General features: G+C 40.9%; 1 protein-coding gene across 3 annotated transcripts in view; it reads left to right on the forward strand.

Moving 5' to 3' along the window:
- The window catches only part of ADAMTS14 (ADAM metallopeptidase with thrombospondin type 1 motif 14), a 1,616,175-nt gene that overhangs the window by 1,435,871 nt on the left and 157,995 nt on the right, over positions 1-22,309 (forward strand). For all 3 annotated transcript variants that reach the window (XM_044056898.1, XM_044056897.1, XM_044056899.1), the window contains one exon: positions 16,418-16,581. In XM_044056898.1, the coding sequence (XP_043912833.1) occupies positions 16,418-16,581 (164 nt within the window). The remainder of the gene's footprint in view (positions 1-16,417; positions 16,582-22,309) is intronic.

A 22,309-nucleotide genomic window follows, 5' to 3' on the forward strand; every position in this document is an offset into this window, starting at 1 on the left:
CCCCCCTTTCAAACTCATTTTAAGGTTTGGAAACAGGAAATAGTCAGATGGAACAAGATCTGGTGAGTAGGGTGGAGGATCTATGCACTCAAACCCCAGTTTCGTCGAAACTTCCAATGTTTTGCCAGCCTTGTGTACAGGTGCATTGTCTTTTCATAGGATCATAGGAAAATACTAGGCTATCGACCCAGAGGTCATTTCAAGGCTAGCTGTTTCATCCTAATGTAATACCATAGAAATGCTAGTCAATACCCAAGACTGCATTTAGTAATGACTGCCCATGTTCAGGAGGGTTGGGGGTGCTATCCCTGGTAAGAATTTACCGTGCCCCATCCACTTGTCCAGGTTCCTCTAGGACAGTGTTTCACATGAATTGGTTGAATTGGTAGCCTGTTTCAAAGACATGGCAGTTGCTAGGAGATAAGCATGTCCTATTTAAGTCACAGGTCATATTTAGGTCTCAGGAATGGGTAGCCCTAGTCCCGTTTGATTTATGAATATGCAACAAGTTCATTAAGTTTGGGTCTGAGATTGCTCTGTAAGCTAGGCATAAGTCTCCCCTAAAAAGTCTATATGATACAGAGTGTAGTGACAGGGACTTTAATCAGTCTGTGTAAGGCACTTGCTGGAGTCCCTTTTTCTTCTTTGTAAGAAATCTCTGAGGTCTCTCCAATTGCTGCAGGTGCTTTGTATGGCACATGCCAAACGGGGAGCTACATCTAATTGTGGGTCAGATTAGTGCCGAGTATAGAGGCGTTTTAATCTCTTTTGCTCTTGAGTCAGTGCCTTTACTAATCATGTACTTTCTAGAAAGCCTTTCGTACTACAGTAGACACATAGTGGTCGAAGATAAGGTCACAGTTAACTTGTGATCCCAGATCCCTTACCACTTTGTGGATACTTAGGATATTGTTGTTGATTTGATAGTGTGAAGGAACATTGTTTGTGCCAAAGGGAGTGATGATGCATTTCTTTGGATTCAGTTTGAGACCGTGAGTAATACATCAGTCATTGGTCTGCGTAAGACCCTCTTGGAGTATACTGACATCATTTGGGGATTCAGTAATTTCACCCAGTTTGCAGTCATCCGCAGACTTGGTCATCCACAGCCCCTTAGTTTTGATCTGAACTTCTGAGAGGTATATACCAAACAGTAGAGGGACCACCACTAACCCCTGTGGCACACCGCTGGTGGCAGGTCTGCTGGTTGATGTGGGGTCACCCACTTTGATAGTGTGCATCTGGTTTGTGAGCCATTTGGTAACCCATCTTACAACAAAGGGGATAACATTCAGTTTGCTAAGTTTATTAATAATGTCTGAGTGTGGGATTGTGTTGAAAGTCTTTGCCAAGTTGAGGTATGCTGTGTGCACAGATTTGCTCTCATCAGTGGCCTTGGTCACATTTTCGAAGAAATCCACCAGATTTAACAGGCAGAATTAGACCATGATGAATCCAAATTGGGTAGGCTCCAGAGTTTTGAGGTCGCCTATGTCTTTATTTATCAGGTCCATAATGTAGTTAGGCTATGATTGAAAAAGCTACTTAATAATGATGCTAGTTCATGTTTTAGCCTTTTAGAAGACAGAATGAGATGTCATCTGGTCCCATAGAGACTGTGTTTTTTGCCTTGGACAAGGCTTTGATGACCTGCTATTCAGATACATAAGGTTGGGGGGGGGGGGTTGTGATAAGTTTGGAGGGGATAAACGAGTGAAATTAATTGTCTCCTCTGCTAGCAGGTGGGGTCAGTGTGTGAGATACCATTGGTCACTAGTTCTGCACATGCTTGGGTCTTACTTTTTAGGCTACTTACATAGCTGTTAAAGGCCTAATGGTTATCCTTGGCTGTGCTTGCTAAGTGTTTCTCAAAGAAGCCATTAGAGGATTTGAGAAGTTGTCTTATTTGTCTCTTGAGTTTGAGAAGAGTGCTTTTCCATTATTAGGGCCTTGTCTTTGTTTTCTTGGACAGCAATTTTTTTTGCATTTATTGTAAAGTTTGTTGATGCTGGATGATCACCGTGGCAGCTTGTTTTTACTTGGGGCTCTCTCTTTGATTCTTTCTGGTACAGCTGAGTCTATACACCTTTTGCAAGTGATTGTCCAGAGCTTTATTGTAAGATTCAGTGAGTTACCACTTCCAGCTTAGGGTGGGGCTTGGAATGCATTTATACCTTCACCTAGGAGGGGTATAGTTTGCCTTGGTGAAGTTTTTTGTCTGATTTCACCCATTGTGAGTTCTGGTGTTAGTGCCAGCTCAAAGGTGACTGATTTTTGGTCAGATTTAACTAATGAGGGACACATACTCGGACAACTCAGTTATGTCTCACTTCATATAGTCCACTGAGGTACATCTCAGGTCATTCACTCCAATATGAACTATGACAGTTATAACATAATGATACTTGTTGCTGAGAGACCTGACTGCATGTGTGATCTGATGAATCTTGGCACCGGACAGGCAGCTGACCTTGACTTTCTCCTTGTCCAACCTGGTGAGTGGGATATCCATGTGTCTCACTACTGAGCTTCCAATGACAAGAAAAAAAAATGTTTGTGTATTGTGCCTTACGGGCTTGGTAGGTGAGACACTGGTGTTACTATGTGTCATGGGTACTGTGGGAACTGTGTTCATTGTAGCAGTCTTGTGTTTTGGAGGTCTCAGGTGTTTTGGTAATTTTTTAAGAGAACTTCTCTGTATGTTGATTTTTGTGTTTGATGCATACTGTGTGCATGAGCAGTGGTGGGTGGGTTGACAACCTCTTCAGTGTTATTGTTTTGAGTGTGAGAAAGCATGGATTCAAGATTCTTGGTATAGGTACATCTCTCACACTCTGTACTAGAGTGAGTTATTAGCAGAGGGTTGTCTGTGTACATGAAGCAATTGCAACACTGTCCCAAGAGACCCAAGTCAACAAGGTTTGCAGGAGAAACAAGGGTAGTAAACTGTCCACAATGCTCAGATGCAGACTGTTATCACAAAGCGGGGCTTTTCAGGATCGATCAAGGAGAAGCTCAGTGGATGGGGATTTTCTGCGGGGGTACTGCTGGTGATTTAATAGGTTACAGCACAGTAGAAGTATTCCTTTGACTGGAAAAGTACTGAGGATGAGGGCTACACTAATGTGCTACAGCTGTATCTAAGGGAAAAACTTCTGAATTTATCTGTCCGGCTGTGGCGCAGAATTGTACTGTGGTGCCGCGCTGCGTGCAAACAAGCAGAAACTCAAATGCTGGGCTTAAATACCAGAAGCTAAAACCTTGAAAAAAATGTAAAAAGGTTCAAAAGGACCAAAGAGGATGCTTATTCCTCTCACTGGAATGCAGAAGGGTCCCTTACAAAAAAGATGGCTTGGAAAATATGCTCAGAATAAACAGCCACTGCAAACAGATCCAGATGCAGCAAACCGGGATTTGGACTATGCTACAGCTACTAGCTACCCTAGCTTCAGTGCAAAACACTAGAGAATGTTTAACACAGTAGGAAATAGCAGTGAGACACTAAAAAACAGCAGAAAATCAGCAAGGAGACTAAATAATGTTTTAGATCGCTAACAAATCAGTCATTTTAACACTGCTTGGTGGGAAAACAAGAACAAACAAAACACATTGCTTTGCAACAGTGAAAAGTGCTAGCAAATAATTAACAGTGAAAATAGAAAAAAAAGCTTTGTAAACTGTGAAAATAGCAATAAAATATAATTTAACAGACACAGTAAGGCAGGCAGTTGCAGTACAACAGTGTAGTTTAATACACTGCATATAAATACAGTATTGATGTAGGTGGCCAGCAATAAAAAGTGCAGTAAATAGTATAAATAAGCAAAAACAGGCAACTTATGTTTTTGAGAAGCTCAGAAGCCTCTAGTCTTCTGGTATCTCAGCTCAGAATTGTGGCTGGTAGTCCAACTCAGTTTAGATTGGTGCAAACAAGCAGAAACCTGCTCAAACACAGGCTTAAATACCAGAAGATAAAACTTGAAAAAGAACTTTAAAAAGGTTCAAAAGGACCAATGAGGATGCTTACTCCAAGCCCAAAACCAACAACCCTTCACCAACAGGTTCCATTCAGCACATTCATAGGTTCACAGGTTGGTACTAGGCTATCAGCCCTAGGGCCTATACAAGCCTAGCCATAACAATTCCCTGGATATTTCTTCCCACAATATTTACTTTCCTGGACCCCTGTCTAGCAGGGTGACTGACATGATCCCTGAGGTGATTTTCCTATCACCCATCCAATCATCACGGTTCCTTTTGAAGAGGGCTAAGGAGGAGCTCTGCTTGACATGTATGGGCAGTCTATTCCATAGTATGGAGAGTCTCTGGGTCAAGAACCTTTCCCTCCAGCATGTTTTGTTCATTGCAATGACAAGGTTTAGATCCCTGGAGTGTGTGGTTCTGAGGGATTGGGATTTAAGTGGAGCATGTCCAACATTTCAGGGTTTGACATGGCCTTGTATGTTAAGCAGAGATCATGTCTGAGTAGACGATATGCCACAATGCCACAGAGTATAGCTGGAGTGTTTTTAGACAGTCAGCATAGGGCACCTGCTTTAGGCCTGTGATTCATTTAGTGAGGTATTTCTGTGGCCTTTCCAGCTGTTGCAGATGTCTTGTGAGGTACATACCAAATGGGGCATTGTACTCTATAATGGGTCTAAGGAGGGATGAGTACAGTGGGACAATGACCTCCTTTTTTCTGGATGAAAAGCCCTTAGTGATGAGATGTGCCACATAGAAGGATTTCCTGACTGTTGTGGTGATGTGGTTATCGAAGGTGAGACCACTGTCCACATGTGTCCCTAAGTCTCTCATCACACTTTCAGTGTTTAGTGTACTGCCACCTATGTGGTGATTTATGGGTACATGGTTTTTCCCAAAGGGGATGACTATACATTTCTTGACATTAAGCTTGAGCCCATGGCCCCGGCACCAAGCATCTGTTTCTGTAAGGCCCTTTTGTAGAATATCCACATCATTTGGGGATTCAATAATGGCTCCCAGTTTGCAGTCATCTGCGAACTTTGTTAACCAGAGTCCCTTAGTGTTGGCCTGTACTTTTAGAGAAGGAAGTAGATACCAAACAAGAGAGCTCCCAGGACTGAACCCTGAGGTACTCCATTTGTCACTTGTCTGGAGCTGGATTTGGAGTCAGCTACTTTTACAGTCTGGGTTCTGTCATTAAGCGAGTTGGCAACCCATCAAGTGACATAGGAATTAATGCCCAGCTTAGTAAGTTTATCTATGATTCCAGACTGGGGGATGGTGTCGAAGGCCTTGGCAAGGTCCACATAGGCTGTGTGGACCTCCTTACCCTCGTCCACAGCTCTGGAGTCTGATTTGAAGAAGTCAGTCAGGTTCAGGAGAGAAGATCAGCCCTTCATGAACCCAAACTGAGTGGGGTCCAGTGTTTGAAGGTTGCCAATGTATTTGGTTTATAAGTTCCATGATAATGCATTCCATGCCCTTGCAGATCAGGCTCGTCAGACTAATGGTACGGTAGTTCCCGGGATCCAAGCTGGATCCCTCCTTGTGGAGTGGGATAACTGTAGCTGTGTGCCACTCAGTGGGCATGAAGCCTCAGGTGAGGCTATGATTAAACATGACACTTAGGTGAAGTGCCAGTTCATTTTGTAGTTCATGTAGTACACAGCTTGGGATGTTGTCTGGTCCCATGAATGCTGTATTCTTAACTTTGGAGAGTGCGGTTTCTAACTGTGTGGCAGTGATTACCGGAATTTGGCAATATTTTGTTATTGAGATGGGCCCTTTAGGGGGTGAAAGGGGGTGAAGTTGGCACTAAATCGATCTGCCAGGATATTGGCAATATCCTTGGGAGCAGTATATTTAATGCCATTCTGTTGTAGTTCAGAGCAGATCTGAGCAATGCCATTTAGATTCTTGACATAACTATAGAATGCTTTGTGGCTATCTTTGGAATATTTGGCAGTTTTATTTTTGTGACTAGCTTTGGAGGATTTTATGAAAAGAATGTTTTAAACAGCTAACAAATCAGTTATTTTAACACTACTTGGCAGGAAAACCAGAACAAACAGAACAGATTGATTTGCAACAGTGAAAACTACCAACAAATACTTAAAAACAATGAAAACAGCAAAAAGAGCTTTGTAAACAGTGAAAACAGCAAAAAGAGCTTTGTAAACAATGAAAATAGCAAAAAGAGCAGCTTTGTAAACAGTGAAAACAGCAATAAGAGCTTTGTAAACAGTGAAAACAGCAAAAAGAGCTTTGTAAGCAGTGAAAATAGCAAAAAGAGCTTTGTAAACAGTGAAAACAGCAAAAAGAGCTTTGTAAACAATGAAAATAGCAAAAAGAGCTTTGTAAACAGTGAAAACAGCAAAAAGAGCTTTGTAAACAGTGAAAATAGCAAAAAGAGCTTTGTAAGCAGTGAAAACAGCAATAAGAGCTTTGTAAACAGTGAAAACAGCAAAAAGAGCTTTGTAAACAGTGAAAACAGCAATAAAATGTGATTTAACAGGCAAAGTTTAGCAAAAAAGGAAAACTCGTTTCCACAGCTTCCCTCTCCTTTTTTTCTTTCAATGCCTCCTTTAATCAGCACAGCAAGTTTTAGTAGTATTCTGCATTAACTGTTTGACCCCTTGGAAGATAATCGGTCATTACAACACCTTCCTGATCCCAAAACATGGTCCTATGCAGACAGCCTCAAGGCTCTATCCCTGTATTCTGTCTCCTACAGGCTTTGGAGGGGGAGATCTATGCTTGGCATACAGGGCATTGTCAAACCCCACTCTGATGGACTTTCTGCATATCCACAAAACAAACTGTACCAGAATTACCTGTTCTAAAGACTTAAACCTTGCCTGTGATATAAATAGGACCTGCTGGAGAGATAGGTATGTATCCCAGAGACTACCTTATCTATGGAACAGGCTCCCCATCCATGTGAAGCAGAGTTCCTCCCTAATTCAATTCAAGTGCAACTTGGACAATTGGATGGGAAACCGGAAATTCATTCCTGGTTTGGCACCTAGGTCTCTGATGCAAACAGGTAATCTGGAAATAGTTCATCTCTCAAGCCCATGGTTACACTTATCAAGGGTATCAGGACTTGTCAGAGATTTGGGATGCATGGCTAGGCTTAAAAACGCCTTTGTGGTCATTAGCCTAGTAAACACCTATGAACCTATGAACACTGTGGCATGACCTTTCCTGCTGACTTTTGGGTCTTGAACTTCTTTGGCCTTGGTGAACCTGAGTGCCACCATTGCATGGGCTGTTATTTTGTCTCAGGATCATAGTAGTGCAACCATGTTTCATCAACAGTAACTAGTTGTTCCAAAAAGTTGATACCAGCTTGAAGAAAATGCCACAAAATCAACTTGGAAGTTTCTACTCAACATCTTTTCTTGTTGGCATTCAAATATGTGGGCATCCAGCTGGTTGACAGCTTCTGCATACCCAGCTGCTCATGGATTATAAACCCAACACATTCCCCAGATATCTGTAGTTTTTCAGCAGTTGTTTAGTTGATATTCGCCAATTTGCCAAAATCAAGTTATGGACATTGTCAACAATTTCAGGAGTTGACACCATTTGAGATGACACCCAGACCTTGCTATCTTCGGTCTCTATCTCACGCTGAATGTTTGCACAGCGCTTCTTCACAGTTGAATAAGAAGGGCACTTGTTACTGAATGTTTGCATCTTACATTCATGGATTTCCTTTGGAGTTTTCTCCTACAGAATAGGAACTTTTTGAATGCTCTGAGTTCCAGACTTGAAAATTCCACATTTTTCGTTGACATGATTCAATCTATGACCTGAAGCAATGTCAAAACATAGCATTATGAGTCTGCAGGTTGGCACTTTACCAGATGAAATAACCCTCTTTTCAGCTACAGTGGCAAAATAATGCTCAGAATTTAGAAAGTCGGTCGGGCTTAGAACTTTTCAGCACCGCCTCATACATACTTCTGCAAAGCATTTTGCTACTTGCAGTACATATTGTATTACTGATGACAATTTCTCTAGAAATTTTCTATAAATGTAGTTCAGTCTATTGTGGGGGACTCTTATCCCGTGTATAAAAGGTACACCCCAATCTATTTTAAAGTATTGTATCTGTTGTGGGGATTCTCTGTCCTTGTACATAATTACTTATCAATGATTGTAAAATGTTTTTATGTGTGTTTTTGGAGCCTTTCTCTACATCAGTGATTGTAAAATGTTTTTATGTGTGTTTGTGGAATCTTTCTCTCCATCTTATTGTGAAATATTTAATCTTCTACAAGGCATTTCTCCCATTGTATACAATTACTCATCAACTACCGTTTAAATGTTTTTGAATCTGTTGTGAATCTTTTCTTCCTGGTCCTTCATGAAAAATAGGCCACTGGCTCAGTCGGGCTTTCCCAGTTACCAAAAAGACAAATAAACAAATAAATAAAGTACTTTTATTAACACAGTCTTCTTCTTTTGTATAATTTTCCCATATTTTAAAATTTAATCATTCCTGATTTATTTAATCTTTTTTTCTTGTGCAGTGCAGGTTACCCTGAGAATTTAGCTCAGAGGATTTAAACAATGAGCTGTCAACAAGCATTCACCACCGGGTTCTTAGTTTGATTCTTTCAGTTTTTGTGACTCCGAGCAAGTTACTTAACCAGAGAACACTTCCCATGTCACCCTGAAAAGGGACATTTTTATCCAATGGGTGTGTGTGGTTAAGGAAAACAAAAATTGTATATTGGTGCACAACCTTTTTACTTGCTGCAATATTGTATATTTTTTTCCTGTTTCTGTCTTTATCTCTTTAATTGTCAGAGACTGCATATTCAACAATCATTTTACATATTCATCTGCCCCTTTTACATGTCCTCTTTTCTATGACTTTGACAGGATGACTGAAAAGTCTGCAATATGTACTTTGCTTTGCATATGTTCAGTACAGATTGATGTTGACACAGTCTTAGAGATCACGTCTCTATCCCCTGTGGTGGTTTTCACTTTGGATTATTGAATGCTGTCTTGGAAGTTTTGTGGTGTGTAATCAGAGTTAGCTCTTTAACATACTTGTACACATGGAAGTCCTCACAGGTCCGTAGACGTTCCTAATTATTGATATAGTCCCATGTCTCATAAGATTCTGTGTCTAGGTCCAGTTCCTCAGTCTCTGTCCTACCACAACTCTTCCATTTTTTTCTGACAGCCTTCCCTGTGGGACCAAGTCAAAGGTCTTGCTAAAGTCCACATAGACTATATGTATTGGTTCAAGTTCACCTGTAAACCATTCATAACACTGGATCATGTTACACTGACTGCTCTTTTGTTAATGAACACACTGCCCTGGAGACTGATGCCTTCTAGAAGTGCTACCAGCCTTCCCCTTACAAATATTTTCATTGTCTCCCTTATTTGCCATGTATGAGTACATCTTTACCTGCATTCAATATCGGAAAGCTTGTCTTTAGTGGTTTCACAGTCATGAGAAATGTAGAGTCTATGTCAAGGCCAGAGTAAGTGACACAGTGCTACATTGTCCATGTTCATCTTTGGTAGTGCTGTAAGATAACTGCCCAAGAAAGAGAGAGGAAAGAGCAAGCGACACAGTGCTACATTGTCCATGTTCATCTTTGGTAGCGCTGTAAGATAACTGCCCAAGAGAGAGAGGAAAGAGCAAGCGACACAGTGCTACATTGTCCATGTTCATCTTTGGTAGTGCTATAAGATAACTGCCCAAGAGAGAGAGGAAAGAGCAAGCGACACAGTGCTACATTGTCCATGTTTATCTGTGGTAGTGCTGTAAGATAACTGCCCAAGAGAGAGAGGAAAGAGACAGCGACACAGTGCTACATTGTCCATGTTTATCTTTGGTAGTGCTGTAAGATAACTGACCAAGAGAGAGAGAGGAAAGAGCAAGTGACACAGTGCTACATTGTCCATGTTCATCTTTGGTAGTGCTGTAAGATAACTGCCCAAGAGAGAAAGGAAAGAGCAGTGGTCTGAGACAGCATTCTCGAACCTAGCCATTGTGCCAGCCACAGACGGACTATCCAAAGTTTGGTGGACTATTAGAAATCTAAAAAATAATAATAAAATTGTTCAGTCAGATTAGTAGTCCAGTGAAATCACTTGTTCTAAAAGTTCTGCAGTCAACAAATTCTAAATAGAGACTTTAACTCTTTCACATTTATTTAAAATGTTTTGCAAAATAAAACAACATTGAATACTGGAACATGAAGGGATTATGAAGGATATTGGGACTGTACGTTTTCATAAATGTCCTTATTTAGAGTTTTACATTTCTAAATAAAAAAAAAATCATATACAGATAAAATGGTCTGGCAATTTTACTCTTGTAGAATAGCTCATGCTATTGAAATGTCAAATATTGCATGTGTAGTATATAAACAACACCTTGTGCAGAAGAGAAGACCTGGGTATAGAACATAATAACAGTGTTATTAAATAAAGTTCTATAAATATTATAACAGGTGGCAGAAGAATGCTGTAAAGTATGCCAAATAAAGCACTTGACAAAATCATTGCGTTGCTGCTCAGTGTTAGGAGTCTGAATAACACCTTGCCAGCCCTATTGTCTTGTTGAAATCCTATGCCATTTGGAGCACTTTGCTGTGTGTGTTATTACTGAAACCTGGTGTAAAAGTGCAGAAAACATCCCCTTTAAACCAAGGATTTTGCACCTAGCACACCTTTATGCCCAAAGGAAGCTGTGCTGGAGTATCCATAGTTGTTGAAGACCACATTGACTCAAGACAGATTCACAGACACCCACAAACCAAAGTTATTTATATTCAACTCACTCTAAATAAAAATATCAGATCATAGCATATTACAGGACCCCATCTATCACCACCAAAAACACACCCATTTCTTAAATAAATTGGATGAATTTCAAATACACAAAAATTCCATCATCCCAGTGGGTTCATCAATTAACTGGGAGACCCATACCTCAAATGTAGGCTACGTCAAATATTACTCAGTCTCATAATCAAGAATTTTCTGGATCAAGTAGTCAAAGAGGCCAGAAGAGAAAACATTTTCTTGATCTGGTCCTTTCAAATTTAACATCCATATTTACTATCGCAGTGGTAGATCCTTCCCCAGTTAAGTCTAACCACATATTCGTAATCTTCTCTTTCAAAATCCCTGAACCAGCAGATGCAACTATCACAATGTTAAAAGACTTCAAATGTACAAACTTCTTAATATTCTATGGTGAAGTTTCAAAGTTCAAGTCTAACTCTTAACCCATCTAGTAGTTATCCAAGTAAAAAGTTCAGTGCTTACCTAGACAACTGTATAAATCTGTCAGTCCCTGCTACCAAAACTTAGCAAACGAAGAAAGGGTGAGAGCAAACCAGCATGGTGATCCACATATGTAAATAAACATTATAATAAAAGGAAAAAGCTCATTCGAATATATAGTAAAACTAAAGACCTGCAAATCAAGGTCAACATCAAAAGGTTAGCCATATACTGAAAAATGCCATCAGGAGAAAAAAGGCCTCCCATGAGTTTAGGCTGGCATTAGAAGCTAAAGATAATTCCAAATCATTCTTCACTAATGTCAGGAAGTTATGAAATAACATTCAACATTGCTATGAAGTTATTCTTAATGGGATTACCTATTCTGATCCAGTGGATACTGGAAATATATTAGCAAACAACTTCAGTGCAAATTTCACCCCAGAGCCATCTATACAAAATCCACATGCACTTAAGGACCTCAAATTTTCTGCCATTAGAAAATAACACTTATTAAAAGTACTCTTTAAAAAAAAAACATGCGTCTTGTATGGAACCTGATATGATACTAGGCTGACTGCTACTCAGCATTAAGCATGAACTGGTGGACTTGCTCCTACAGCTATTCAGCCTGAGCTTATCCACTGGCTTTGCCCCCGAGGTTTGGTGCAGAAGAGTTTTGATGCCACTCCACAGCAGCGGCCCCCACCTGGACCCTAGGAATTACAGACCCATCAGCCTGCTAACCCTAATCTGGAATGGTAAGGAACAAGTCATAATATATGTGATAAAGCACAATCTAAAAAAAATCTTATAATGATCCCCAAAATCCTGTCTAATGAAACTGGTGAATTGTTTTGAGAAGGAAAGGCAAGCTACAAATAGTGGTCACACTGTTCATACAGCATGACTAGTCCTCCTGGTCACACTGTTCATACAGCATGACCAGTCCTCCTGGTCACACTGTTCATACAGCATGACTACTCCTCCTGGTCACACTGTTCATACAGCATGACCAGTCCTCCTGGTCACACTGTTCATACAGCATGACCAGTCCTCCTGGTCACACTGTTCATACAGCATGACTAGTCCTCCTGGTCACACTGTTCATACAGCATGACCAGTCCTCCTGGTCACACTGTTCATACAGCATGACTACTCCTCCTGGTCACACTGTTCATACAGCATGACCAGTCCTCCTGGTCACACTGTTCATACAGCATGACCAGTCCTCCTGGTCACACTGTTCATACAGCATGACTAGTCCTCCTGGTCACACTGTTCATACAGCATGACTAGTCCTCCTGGTCACACTGTTCATACAGCATGACTAGTCCTCCTGGTCACACTGTTCATACAGCATGACTAGTCCTCCTGGTCACACTGTTCATACAGCATGACTAGTCCTCCTGGTCACACTGTTCATACAGCATGACTAGTCCTCCTGGTCACACTGTTCATACAGCATGACTAGTCCTCCTGGTCACACTGTTCATACAGCATGACCAGTCCTCCTGGTCACACTGTTCATACAGCATGACTACTCCTCCTGGTCACACTGTTCATACAGCATGACCAGTCCTCCTGGTCACACTGTTCATACAGCATGACCAGTCCTCCTGGTCACACTGTTCATACAGCATGACTAGTCCTCCTGGTCACACTGTTCATACAGCATGACTAGTCCTCCTGGTCACACTGTTCATACAGCATGACTAGTCCTCCTGGTCACACTGTTCATACAGCATGACTAGTCCTCCTGGTCACACTGTTCATACAGCATGACTAGTCCTCCTGGTCACACTGTACATACAGCATGACTAGTCCTCCTGGTCACACTGTTCATACAGCATGACTAGTCCTCCTGGTCACACTGTTCATACAGCATGACCAGTCCTCCTGGTCACACTGTTCATACAGCATGACCAGTCCTCCTGGTCACACTGTTCATACAGCATGACCAGTCCTCCCCAGGGTGTTTGATACTGTACCACATTATAACATTTTCAACAAGCTAAATGCACTCCAAAATGATCTCTGTGTAGTTAAATGGATAGCTAATTGGCTGAGGGATAGAACCCACACAGTAACGGTATCAGGCTTGTCCTCAGCATGAACGTTACCATAGGGATCTGTGCCAGGACTTCTGCTGTTTGGCATATACTTCTCTGATCTCCAAACCAAAAACAGAGATCTATGGTTAACCACATTTGTACATGTTTGCAAACTGGGTGTTATACTTAAACCTCCTTCTTATATACAAAAACTACAGAGTGAAAATATACATGTAAAGAGCAAACTGAAACTAAATTAAAAAAAAGTGGCATATTGTTGCATTTAGAAAAAAATAATAAACCCCCACACTGCTTATATGTAGTGAGAGACTTTGTAAATGAGTAGATAACTGCCTCTCCTTTGATCATCATGTTATAGCAGTGGTCAGGAAATCCTTTTATCTGGCACAGCTGATCACAAAGGGTGTTTCTCTAGATCCATAGAAGCCCCAATTCATCTATATTCTACATGGATCAGGCACATCATCAATTCTGTGCCCCTTTTGGGATGTATCTTATTAAACATATCCCAGTATTTAGTGTTCTATAGACTCATCAGGGGTGGTCTGTGCCTTGCCTTCCAGGCCATTATGAATGCAAAAGTCCAAGACCTCTTATTCCTCTACAAGTCAACCATCCAGCGAACACCAGAACCAGACACCTTAACCTGATTCGGCAGATAAACAAATCAAGACGGAGAGACAGATTTTTTTTTTTTGTCATGCAGCAATAATCCCTTCTGATGAATATCCTTTCTTTCCAGATCAAGCATTATGACACACTGTCTTCTTTTAAGAATTGAATCAGACAATTGGATGATTATTTGTAAATTCACCTCTGATATGACATGGGTGGCCTCTGGCAAGGTTACATTGTACACTGTATAATTCTCTAACGTGCAAACCAGAAATACTTAAAGTAATTTCAGAAATAGCAGGATCACTCTGTGACAAATGAACAAAAGCCATTGTTATTGGGGAAAAAGTGTAACTGTAGGAATGTTAACTACTAGTAAACACCCATTAAAAGCATAAACAGATGAACCAGAAAAAATCTGAACTAAAATGATGTTGTACAAGTGTATGACAGGGTGTTCCCATAGTACCTGGGGAAGACAGCTAATTAATTGTCATATGTGCATGCTCCAGTTACAATGAAAAATAAGTTTTAAGTTATGAATGGGGTACTATTTCATCACAGTGTTCAAGAATGATAATACAGTTTATCGCCAGTGGAGTGCATGTCTGTTCTGTTTCATAATACTATAGCATGCAGTCAGCAGAAGCATCGTGGTGCCCTGGTACAGCCTTAAATAAAAACAGTGGAAATGATAACTACTAGAAAACATGATGGTTACTTAAATGTGAACCGTGCTAAGTACAAGATCTAACTGTTTAAACATAAGAAACTGGATTGAAGGTACACTACAGCCATATCACACTTGGTCAGAGCTGAAACTGATCAGTACTGAAACCATTGTCAGTACAGGTGCTAAACCAGAGACAAGCAATAGTTATAAATCAACTAAAAATGTTGTTCCTCCCCAAAGCAAAGAAGGGGCAAACCATTTCTGAACGAAAGCTATTTTGCTTCCACGTGTTATGTCAGTGTCAAAGGATGCCTGTCAAACGTCTTTTACTGATCTTTGGAATATTTTCATGTTTTACATCTGTATACCACACAGACTCAGCATTTCACAACACAAAGAATCTTGAATTTTTGCCTATATTAAAAACATGAAAAAAGCAGCAACAAAATCAGAGGTCTATATTAGAAGCTCGAAAGTTGAAAATAGCTAATGCTCTTTGATCGAGCTGCAAATATCGAACTCACTAAATAGCGAAGACACGGAACAGCAATTTTTCCCAGGGAAAAACATTGCTGCTCTGCAAAAAACAAAAACAACAAAAAAATGCAAACACAACATAAAGTGGGGGACTTCCCCCCCCCACACCCCCCAATGTGGGGTGCTGTGCCCCCCACACCCGACCTACTTAAATATAACTCCGAGATCACACCACAGTGGAGGAAATCGCAAACTCCTGAAAACAGCCCAGTGATATTTTTCCCTGGGAAAAAAATCGCTATTCGGTGTCTTTGCTATTTAGTGTGTTCAATATTTATAGCTCGATCAAAGAGCGTTAGTTCTTTTCAGCTTTCGAGCTTCTAATATAGACCCCAAAATCATAAAGTATATGATCAACATATCAGTGTTTATCTTAACACTACTTCTGAGCACTTGGTGAATCTTTTTGTACACAGAAACATGTCTTCAGTAGATAAAACCAGATACCAGAGTGGATGATTTTTCATAAATGCCTGCTAAAGATATTTCAGACCATTATGAATTCATTATAACAGATGAAGTCTAGAGTAAACACTTTGTGTAAAGTGTATTCTAGGGTTCCCTATTGAAATGTCAGTACTCCAAATATTTATTTAGCATTTGTTTACCAGGAAAGTCCAACTTGGAACAAAGACAATTTTCAGTGGAGGCCCGGGGAGAAACGCTCCAGATGGATGTCTTTGAAATGTGGGATGAAACTGGTGCACCCGGAGGAAACCCATATGAACGCAGGGGGGACATGCAAACTCCACACAGAAGGCTCCCCAGCTGAGAATCGAACCAGAGAACCTCTTGCTGTGAGGCAACGCTACTGCTGCACCACTGCGCTGTTCTTAACCAGATAATGAGGGCTGATTAGCAAAAAAAAAAAAAAAAAAAAGACTGAAATCACAGGAGAAGAGTGCATCCCGAAAATCACTCCTCTCCTTAAAACTTATTTTTGCAGGGGGAGGGGCAAGCACCACCTGCAAGCCCCCCCCCACCCCCAGAACTTATATATATTAATGCCAAAGGCACCATATGTTGGAGAAAAGGGAATATTCTGAGAAATGGCATCTCAGGCTTAGAATATGTAAGTTTGATCTTTTGGTCATTCAGTGTCCACATCTTGAGATTCAGTCAAGTGGGTCCTGACATTTCAAATGGTTACCATAATCTAGAATGCTCAATCCACACAAGTCAGAAATGGACAAGATCTGCTATACTGCTTAAGAAACTAATAATGCAAATGTCAACATATTTTTCTTTCTTCAACTTACAGCTATCAAAAATCAAGCAACCAATATTTTTATACTGAATGCCAAAGGTGAAGAATCAAAAGCCAAGAATTTCATTGAACTGGGCCTAGAGTGGGAATACAGCATTGAAGGTGGTAAAGAGATCTTGAAAACCACTGGACCTTTACATGAAACCATTGCTGTTTGGGTAAGTTCTACATTTTGTCAAGATAATGCAGATATAAAAATAAAAATGTAAATAAAGCTGTGCAGGAACCTTTCCAATGAACTTATTGTTCATTATTTAGTAAAAATAAATGCACTCATTTATTCCTAATGTATTATTAAATGCAAAACGTGTAGTAATTTTCTCTGCAACTACATTTAACTTTTACCAAATTTTCAAGTCCAGAGTTGAAGGGGTGCTGTGGTGGTCCCAACTGAAAAATGCAAGTCGGCCCTAAGTTTGTGAATTCCTGCAGCTCTCTGAAACTGTTGGATATAAAGCTGAGCAAATTGAAAAAAAAAAAAAAAAAAAGACGAATAAGAAGAATAAGACTGCTGATACTTATCCAGGGATGAACATAAAAATATTATTTTGTGTGAAGTACATGGTAGTAAATTTGAGGAAATTAGCACTTTGGCTAATAAAGTAATTGTGGAAAGAGGAGGACAGAGAGATTATGAATAGAACAGACCATCATGTAGCTCTAATAGACACTCAGAAGAATGGACAGAAGAACTGAAGTGGTAATTGCAAAATGCAGAAACAAGGAGGAGCAGGAACCTGTAGTTTAGCAGTGAGTCAGAGAGAAAATAGTAAAAATATCACCTCCGTGAGGCTAGAGAAAAAAGAGGTCAAAGCCCTGCAGGCCGGAACCTTTTACAAGTACAGCCTGTACATTCTTGCTGTATAACCAAAGTCATTGTATCTTTATAAGATAAGGAAAATGAGATTTATCGTTAGGGGTGCACTCAGAATTTGTATATTGTAGGAATATAAAACAAAATCTGTGAAAAGCATGAAGAAACTCTGATGTGTTCCATTAACTAATGACGTAAGGGGAACTAAGAACTGGTTAGATTTATGTTGTCAGCTTTGCAGGACAGTTGGGAAAGTATGGTTGATAAAGGAAGTAATAACATGGTTAGTTGCTAACAGCGAGTAGTTTTATAATTATGCAGACCCTGCAACCAGAATGCCATGCTTTGTACAGAGTACAGTTTGAATCGCACCATTGCCACAAGAATTTCAAGACTAAAGCATTGCTGAAACTGGAATACAATGGTTGGTCTAGAGAGAAGTTTGAATCCCAAAAGCAACAACTAAATATGTGAGGAATTGTGTTAAGAACTGTTGCTAAATATAAAGAAAAGGTCCCAGCTGACATCAAAGGAATGTGACTTGTAGTAATCCCACTGGTACCCAGCACAGTAAAGTTCAAGAAAGAAGGAACACACAGTCTAAGTCAATAATTCAGTCCTTAAAATGCAATCTAACCCCAACAGCAAAAAGGGAATATGCATTGCTATCTTAAGTATGACCTTTCAACATCCACTTCCAGATTAGACTGCACTTAAGCCATTTTCACAGCTAAATTTCTGACCTAGCAACACTGGCCCCTTCCATTCTGTTTGTGAACCATACTAACTTCTAGTGTTCCTTACCCAGAGCCACTGCATTTCACACAAGATAGTATTCACACATATACACACACACGAGCATGCACACACATGCACACACGCAATTCTCATGGAAGGCTAGCAGACTTCCCCAATTCCTCACAGCTTTCTTCTTTGCATGATAGTACTGCCAACATCCAGAAGGCCAAGGACCCACAGTTACAACTCTTATTAAATTAATCAATATATGAAATTGTAGACATTAATGTTTTCCTTGGTACTAAACCCAAACAAGCTATGCAGAGATGTGAAGCCATAACCCACTCAGATAAAATACAGTAATACATATATAAAAAAGACAAACCAAAATAACTTAAACATAAATAAACTGTACTACAGCAGTAAGCCAATGGTGCAGTTACAGTTTAAATATGGAAAAGAATGAAAAAAAAATAACATTTAATTAAACCCACAGGAATATTTAAAGAAAGGCTCTATCAATGCTAGCTACATGCATCTGTCTTTATAGGTTCATAGGTTTATACTAGGCTATCTGCCCTAAGGCATTTATAAGCCTAGCCCAAATTTTTGTGGCTTACGCCACCCCTTATATGAAAAAATACTGTGCCCATTAGTTTGTTGTGCCTCTGTCCAGCAGTGACACAGAGATGATTCCCGGGGTAAACCTACGATCTCCCATCCACAGGTCTAGATTTCTCTTGAACAGAGTCAGCGTGGTGCTCTGCCTCACATGGACTGGGATTTTATTCCACAGCATAGGGAGTCTCTGAGTGATAAATCTATCCCTCCAGCATGTCCTATTTATATCCGTGCTAAGGTTTAAGTTGCTTGCTCTAGTGGTTTTGGTGGATTTGGATTTTTTGAGGTGGAGCATGTCCATTAATTCCGGGTTGGACATGGCCTTGTATGTCAGGCACATGTCACCTCTGAGCAGACGGTATGTGACTGAATAGAGCTGGAGTTTCTTCAATCTGGCAGCATATGACAGATTTTGGAGTCCCTTTATCCTTTTGGTGAGGAACTTTTGGGGTCTCTCCAATTGCTGCAGATGTCGGGTGAGATACATCCCGAATGGGGCATTGTACTCGATCATTGGTCTGATAAGTGTACTCGATCATTGGTCTGATAAGTGAAGAGTACAGGGGAACAATGACCTCACTAGATCTGGATGTGAATCCCTTCATGATCAGGTGGGCAATGTAGAAGGTCTTTCTAACCACTTTAGCAACGTGAGTGCCAAAAGAAAGGCCACTGTCAACCTGGGTCCCCAGGTCCCTGATAACCTCTTCTGTGCTTAGTGGATTGCCACCTATATGGTAGCTTGGGGTTACCTTGTTTTTCCCGAAGGGTATGACTATACATTTTTTGGCGTTTAACTTCAGGCCATGGCTCTGGCACCAGCTATCTGTTTCCGTGAGTCCCTTCTGAAGGATATCCGTGTCCGATGCACTTTCCACTATGGCGCCCAGTTTGCAGTCGTCTGCAAACTTTGTCAGCCAAAGTCCTCCCATGTTGGCCTGTACTTCTGAGAAGTAGATGCCAAACAATAGGGGCCAAGGACCGAGCCCTGTGGGACACCACTTGTGACCGGCTTGGAGTCTGACACAGCGCCAGCAACTCTAACCCTGTGGGTTCTGTCCTTAAGCCAGTTTGCAACCCATCTTGTGACATATGGGTTTACATTTAAGCTGGTAAGTTTTTCTACAATACCCGAGTGGGGTATTGTGTCGAAAGCCTTTGCAAGGTCAAGGTAGGCTGTATGGACTGCCTTTCCCTCATCAATGGCCTTGGTGACTGTTTTGAAGAAGTCGACCAAGTTCAAAAGGCATGATCTTCCCTTGACAAAGCCAAACTGGGTCGGGTCCAATGTCTGCAAGTCCCCTATATCTTTGTTTATGAGCTCCATTATGATCCTCTCCATAGCTTTGCAGACTAGACTTGTTAAGCTTATGGGGCGGTAATTACCAGGGTCCGTAGAGGCGCCGCCTTTGTGGAGTGGGACCACAGTTGCCGTACGCCACTCCTTGGGCACGTATCCTGTGGTAAGGCTGAGATTAAACAGCTGCCTTATGTGCGGGTTTAATTCCTCATTTAGCTCGTGTAGCACACAGCCGGGGACACCATCCGGTCCCATTGATGCTGTGTTTTTAGCTTTAGAGAGAGCAGCTTTCACCTGCGCATTTGAGATGTCTGGGAGGCTACACTCGGCTGGGATAGTTATCTCTCCTTTAGGTGGGGAGAGGAGGGTGAAGTTTGCACTGAACCTGTCTGCCAGTATGTTGGCAATGTCTGTGGGTTCAGTGATTTTTGTATCATTTTGGACTATTTCTGAGCATATCTGGGAGTTTCCACCCAGGTTCCTAACATAGCTGAAAAAGGCCTTATGATTGTCCTTTGAATCCATGGCAATTTTTCTCTCAAAATTGGCCTTAGTTGATTTTATGAGTGCTCGTATTTTTTTACTAATAATGATCAGGGGTGACTTCCCTTTTATGGATTTTGTTCTATCATGTAATAGGTTTCTCCTCTTATTGTAAAGTTTGTTAATGGCTGGGGTCCACCAGACTGGATGTTTGCCCTTTGTGGAAAGAGTCTTGGTTTTATTTGGGATTGCCTGATCCATGCAGTCCTGGAGGTGTTCATAGAAGGCATTTGTAAGGGCTTCCACAGCTTGGGTTGTGGTTTCCACTGGCTCAGGGGCCTTGAAGGATACCACACCAGTTTTGAGTAGTGTGAAGTTTGCTTTAGAGAAGTTCTTCACTGTGGTCTTTTTTGTTTGGGGTGGGGGCGGGATGTGGATTTCCAGTGAGATTAGTTTATGATCAGATCTCACCAATGAGGGATATACTTCCGGTGTGGAGCATTTTGTCCCCTTGTTTGTGACAATGAGATCTAGTATATTTTCTCCTCTCGTGGGAACAATGACTAGCTGTTCCATGGCATTTGAATTTATGAACTCCAGGAACCGTTGGGCTAGAAAGTTAGGGCTTGAGTAATGTTCCCAGTCTATATTCGGGTAGTTGAAGTCACCCAATATGATGGTGTTTGGAGATACATTTATACCCTCCAGTGTCTTCAGGAAGGCTGTGTGGGGTTCCTGAGTTTGAGAGGGTGGCCTGTAGCATGCTGCAATTTGTAGAGCAGTTTTGCCTATGGTTAGTTGCACCTGGATGGTTTCCGAAGCTTCGTGCGTTGCCACCAACCTGGAGGTGTGGGTATCCTTTATGAATATGGATACACCCCCTCCTTTTGTGGTGTGGTCCGGGTTTTGGGGCCGGAACGCATGATATGAGGTAAAACCTAATAGTGCCGGGGTGCTCTCAGGAGCTTTAACTCAAGAAGAACTTAATCTTCCTTAAGTTCCTAGGAGATAGCAGCAGAAATTGCAGATAATAAACTTACAGGGAAGTGGACACCTCAGTATCTCTTCAAGCAAACCAAGACAAACTAAAGACCAAACTGAAATTTTTATAGTCTGCAATTTCACTGTGCAGTGGACTTCTGCCCTCGATCTGACCCAGTGATAAGCAGCATTCCTCACCAACTTTGCAGCCAGATATCCATGTTGCTGCATTATCATTGCATTACCTTTCCTTAGCTGTCTTGCTTTCCACAGCAAAGATAATTATACCAATTATGGCACCTGTAAATGGCAGAGTCTGAATTATATCAGCCCACAGACAATAAACACCACCAATATGTAGGATGTCAACATACATTTCTTATTTCTATGCATTTTAATAACTGCCTTCTTCTCATAGTTCTAGACAGATATTTGTTTGAGGTGGACTGTAATTTCATTTTATGTGCTGCTAGCCTAGGAAATCCAAGAGGTTTTATCTTCAAACAGATTTGTGCATTTGTCTTCCCTTCTTTCCCTTTTACATTTTTCGTAAATTAGCATTAAAATTTTACAGACCAGATGTGTTACTAGCAGGAAATGAGAAGGAGAGAGTAAATGATGGTTTTTAAACCAATTTTCTTTAGCTTGGCATCAGACCTGACACCACTAGGAGAAGATGAAAACAAATAGCCCTTGTAGAAGATCAGTAATGCAGAGAGAAGGGTCCATGATACTGAAAGACAGATGTACACTGTACAGACAGTACCAGCTGTCCAGTCTTCTTTAGGAAAGAAGGGGAAAGACTTTGTGGTAGTTCCAGTGGAGAGGGTAGTCCAAGAACAGAGGTGAACAACAAGGGAAAAGAGGAAATGGTAACTGAAGAAAAGTAGGTTGCTTAATCAAAAACTGACATCAAGAAAGCCAAGTTAGCAGTGTGGTGCTAAAGGAA

The sequence above is a fragment of the Protopterus annectens genome, chromosome 14.part0 (genome assembly GCF_019279795.1).
Source record: "Protopterus annectens isolate FY-2018-M chromosome 14.part0, PAN1.0, whole genome shotgun sequence".
Taxonomy (NCBI): Eukaryota; Metazoa; Chordata; order Ceratodontiformes; family Protopteridae; genus Protopterus; species Protopterus annectens.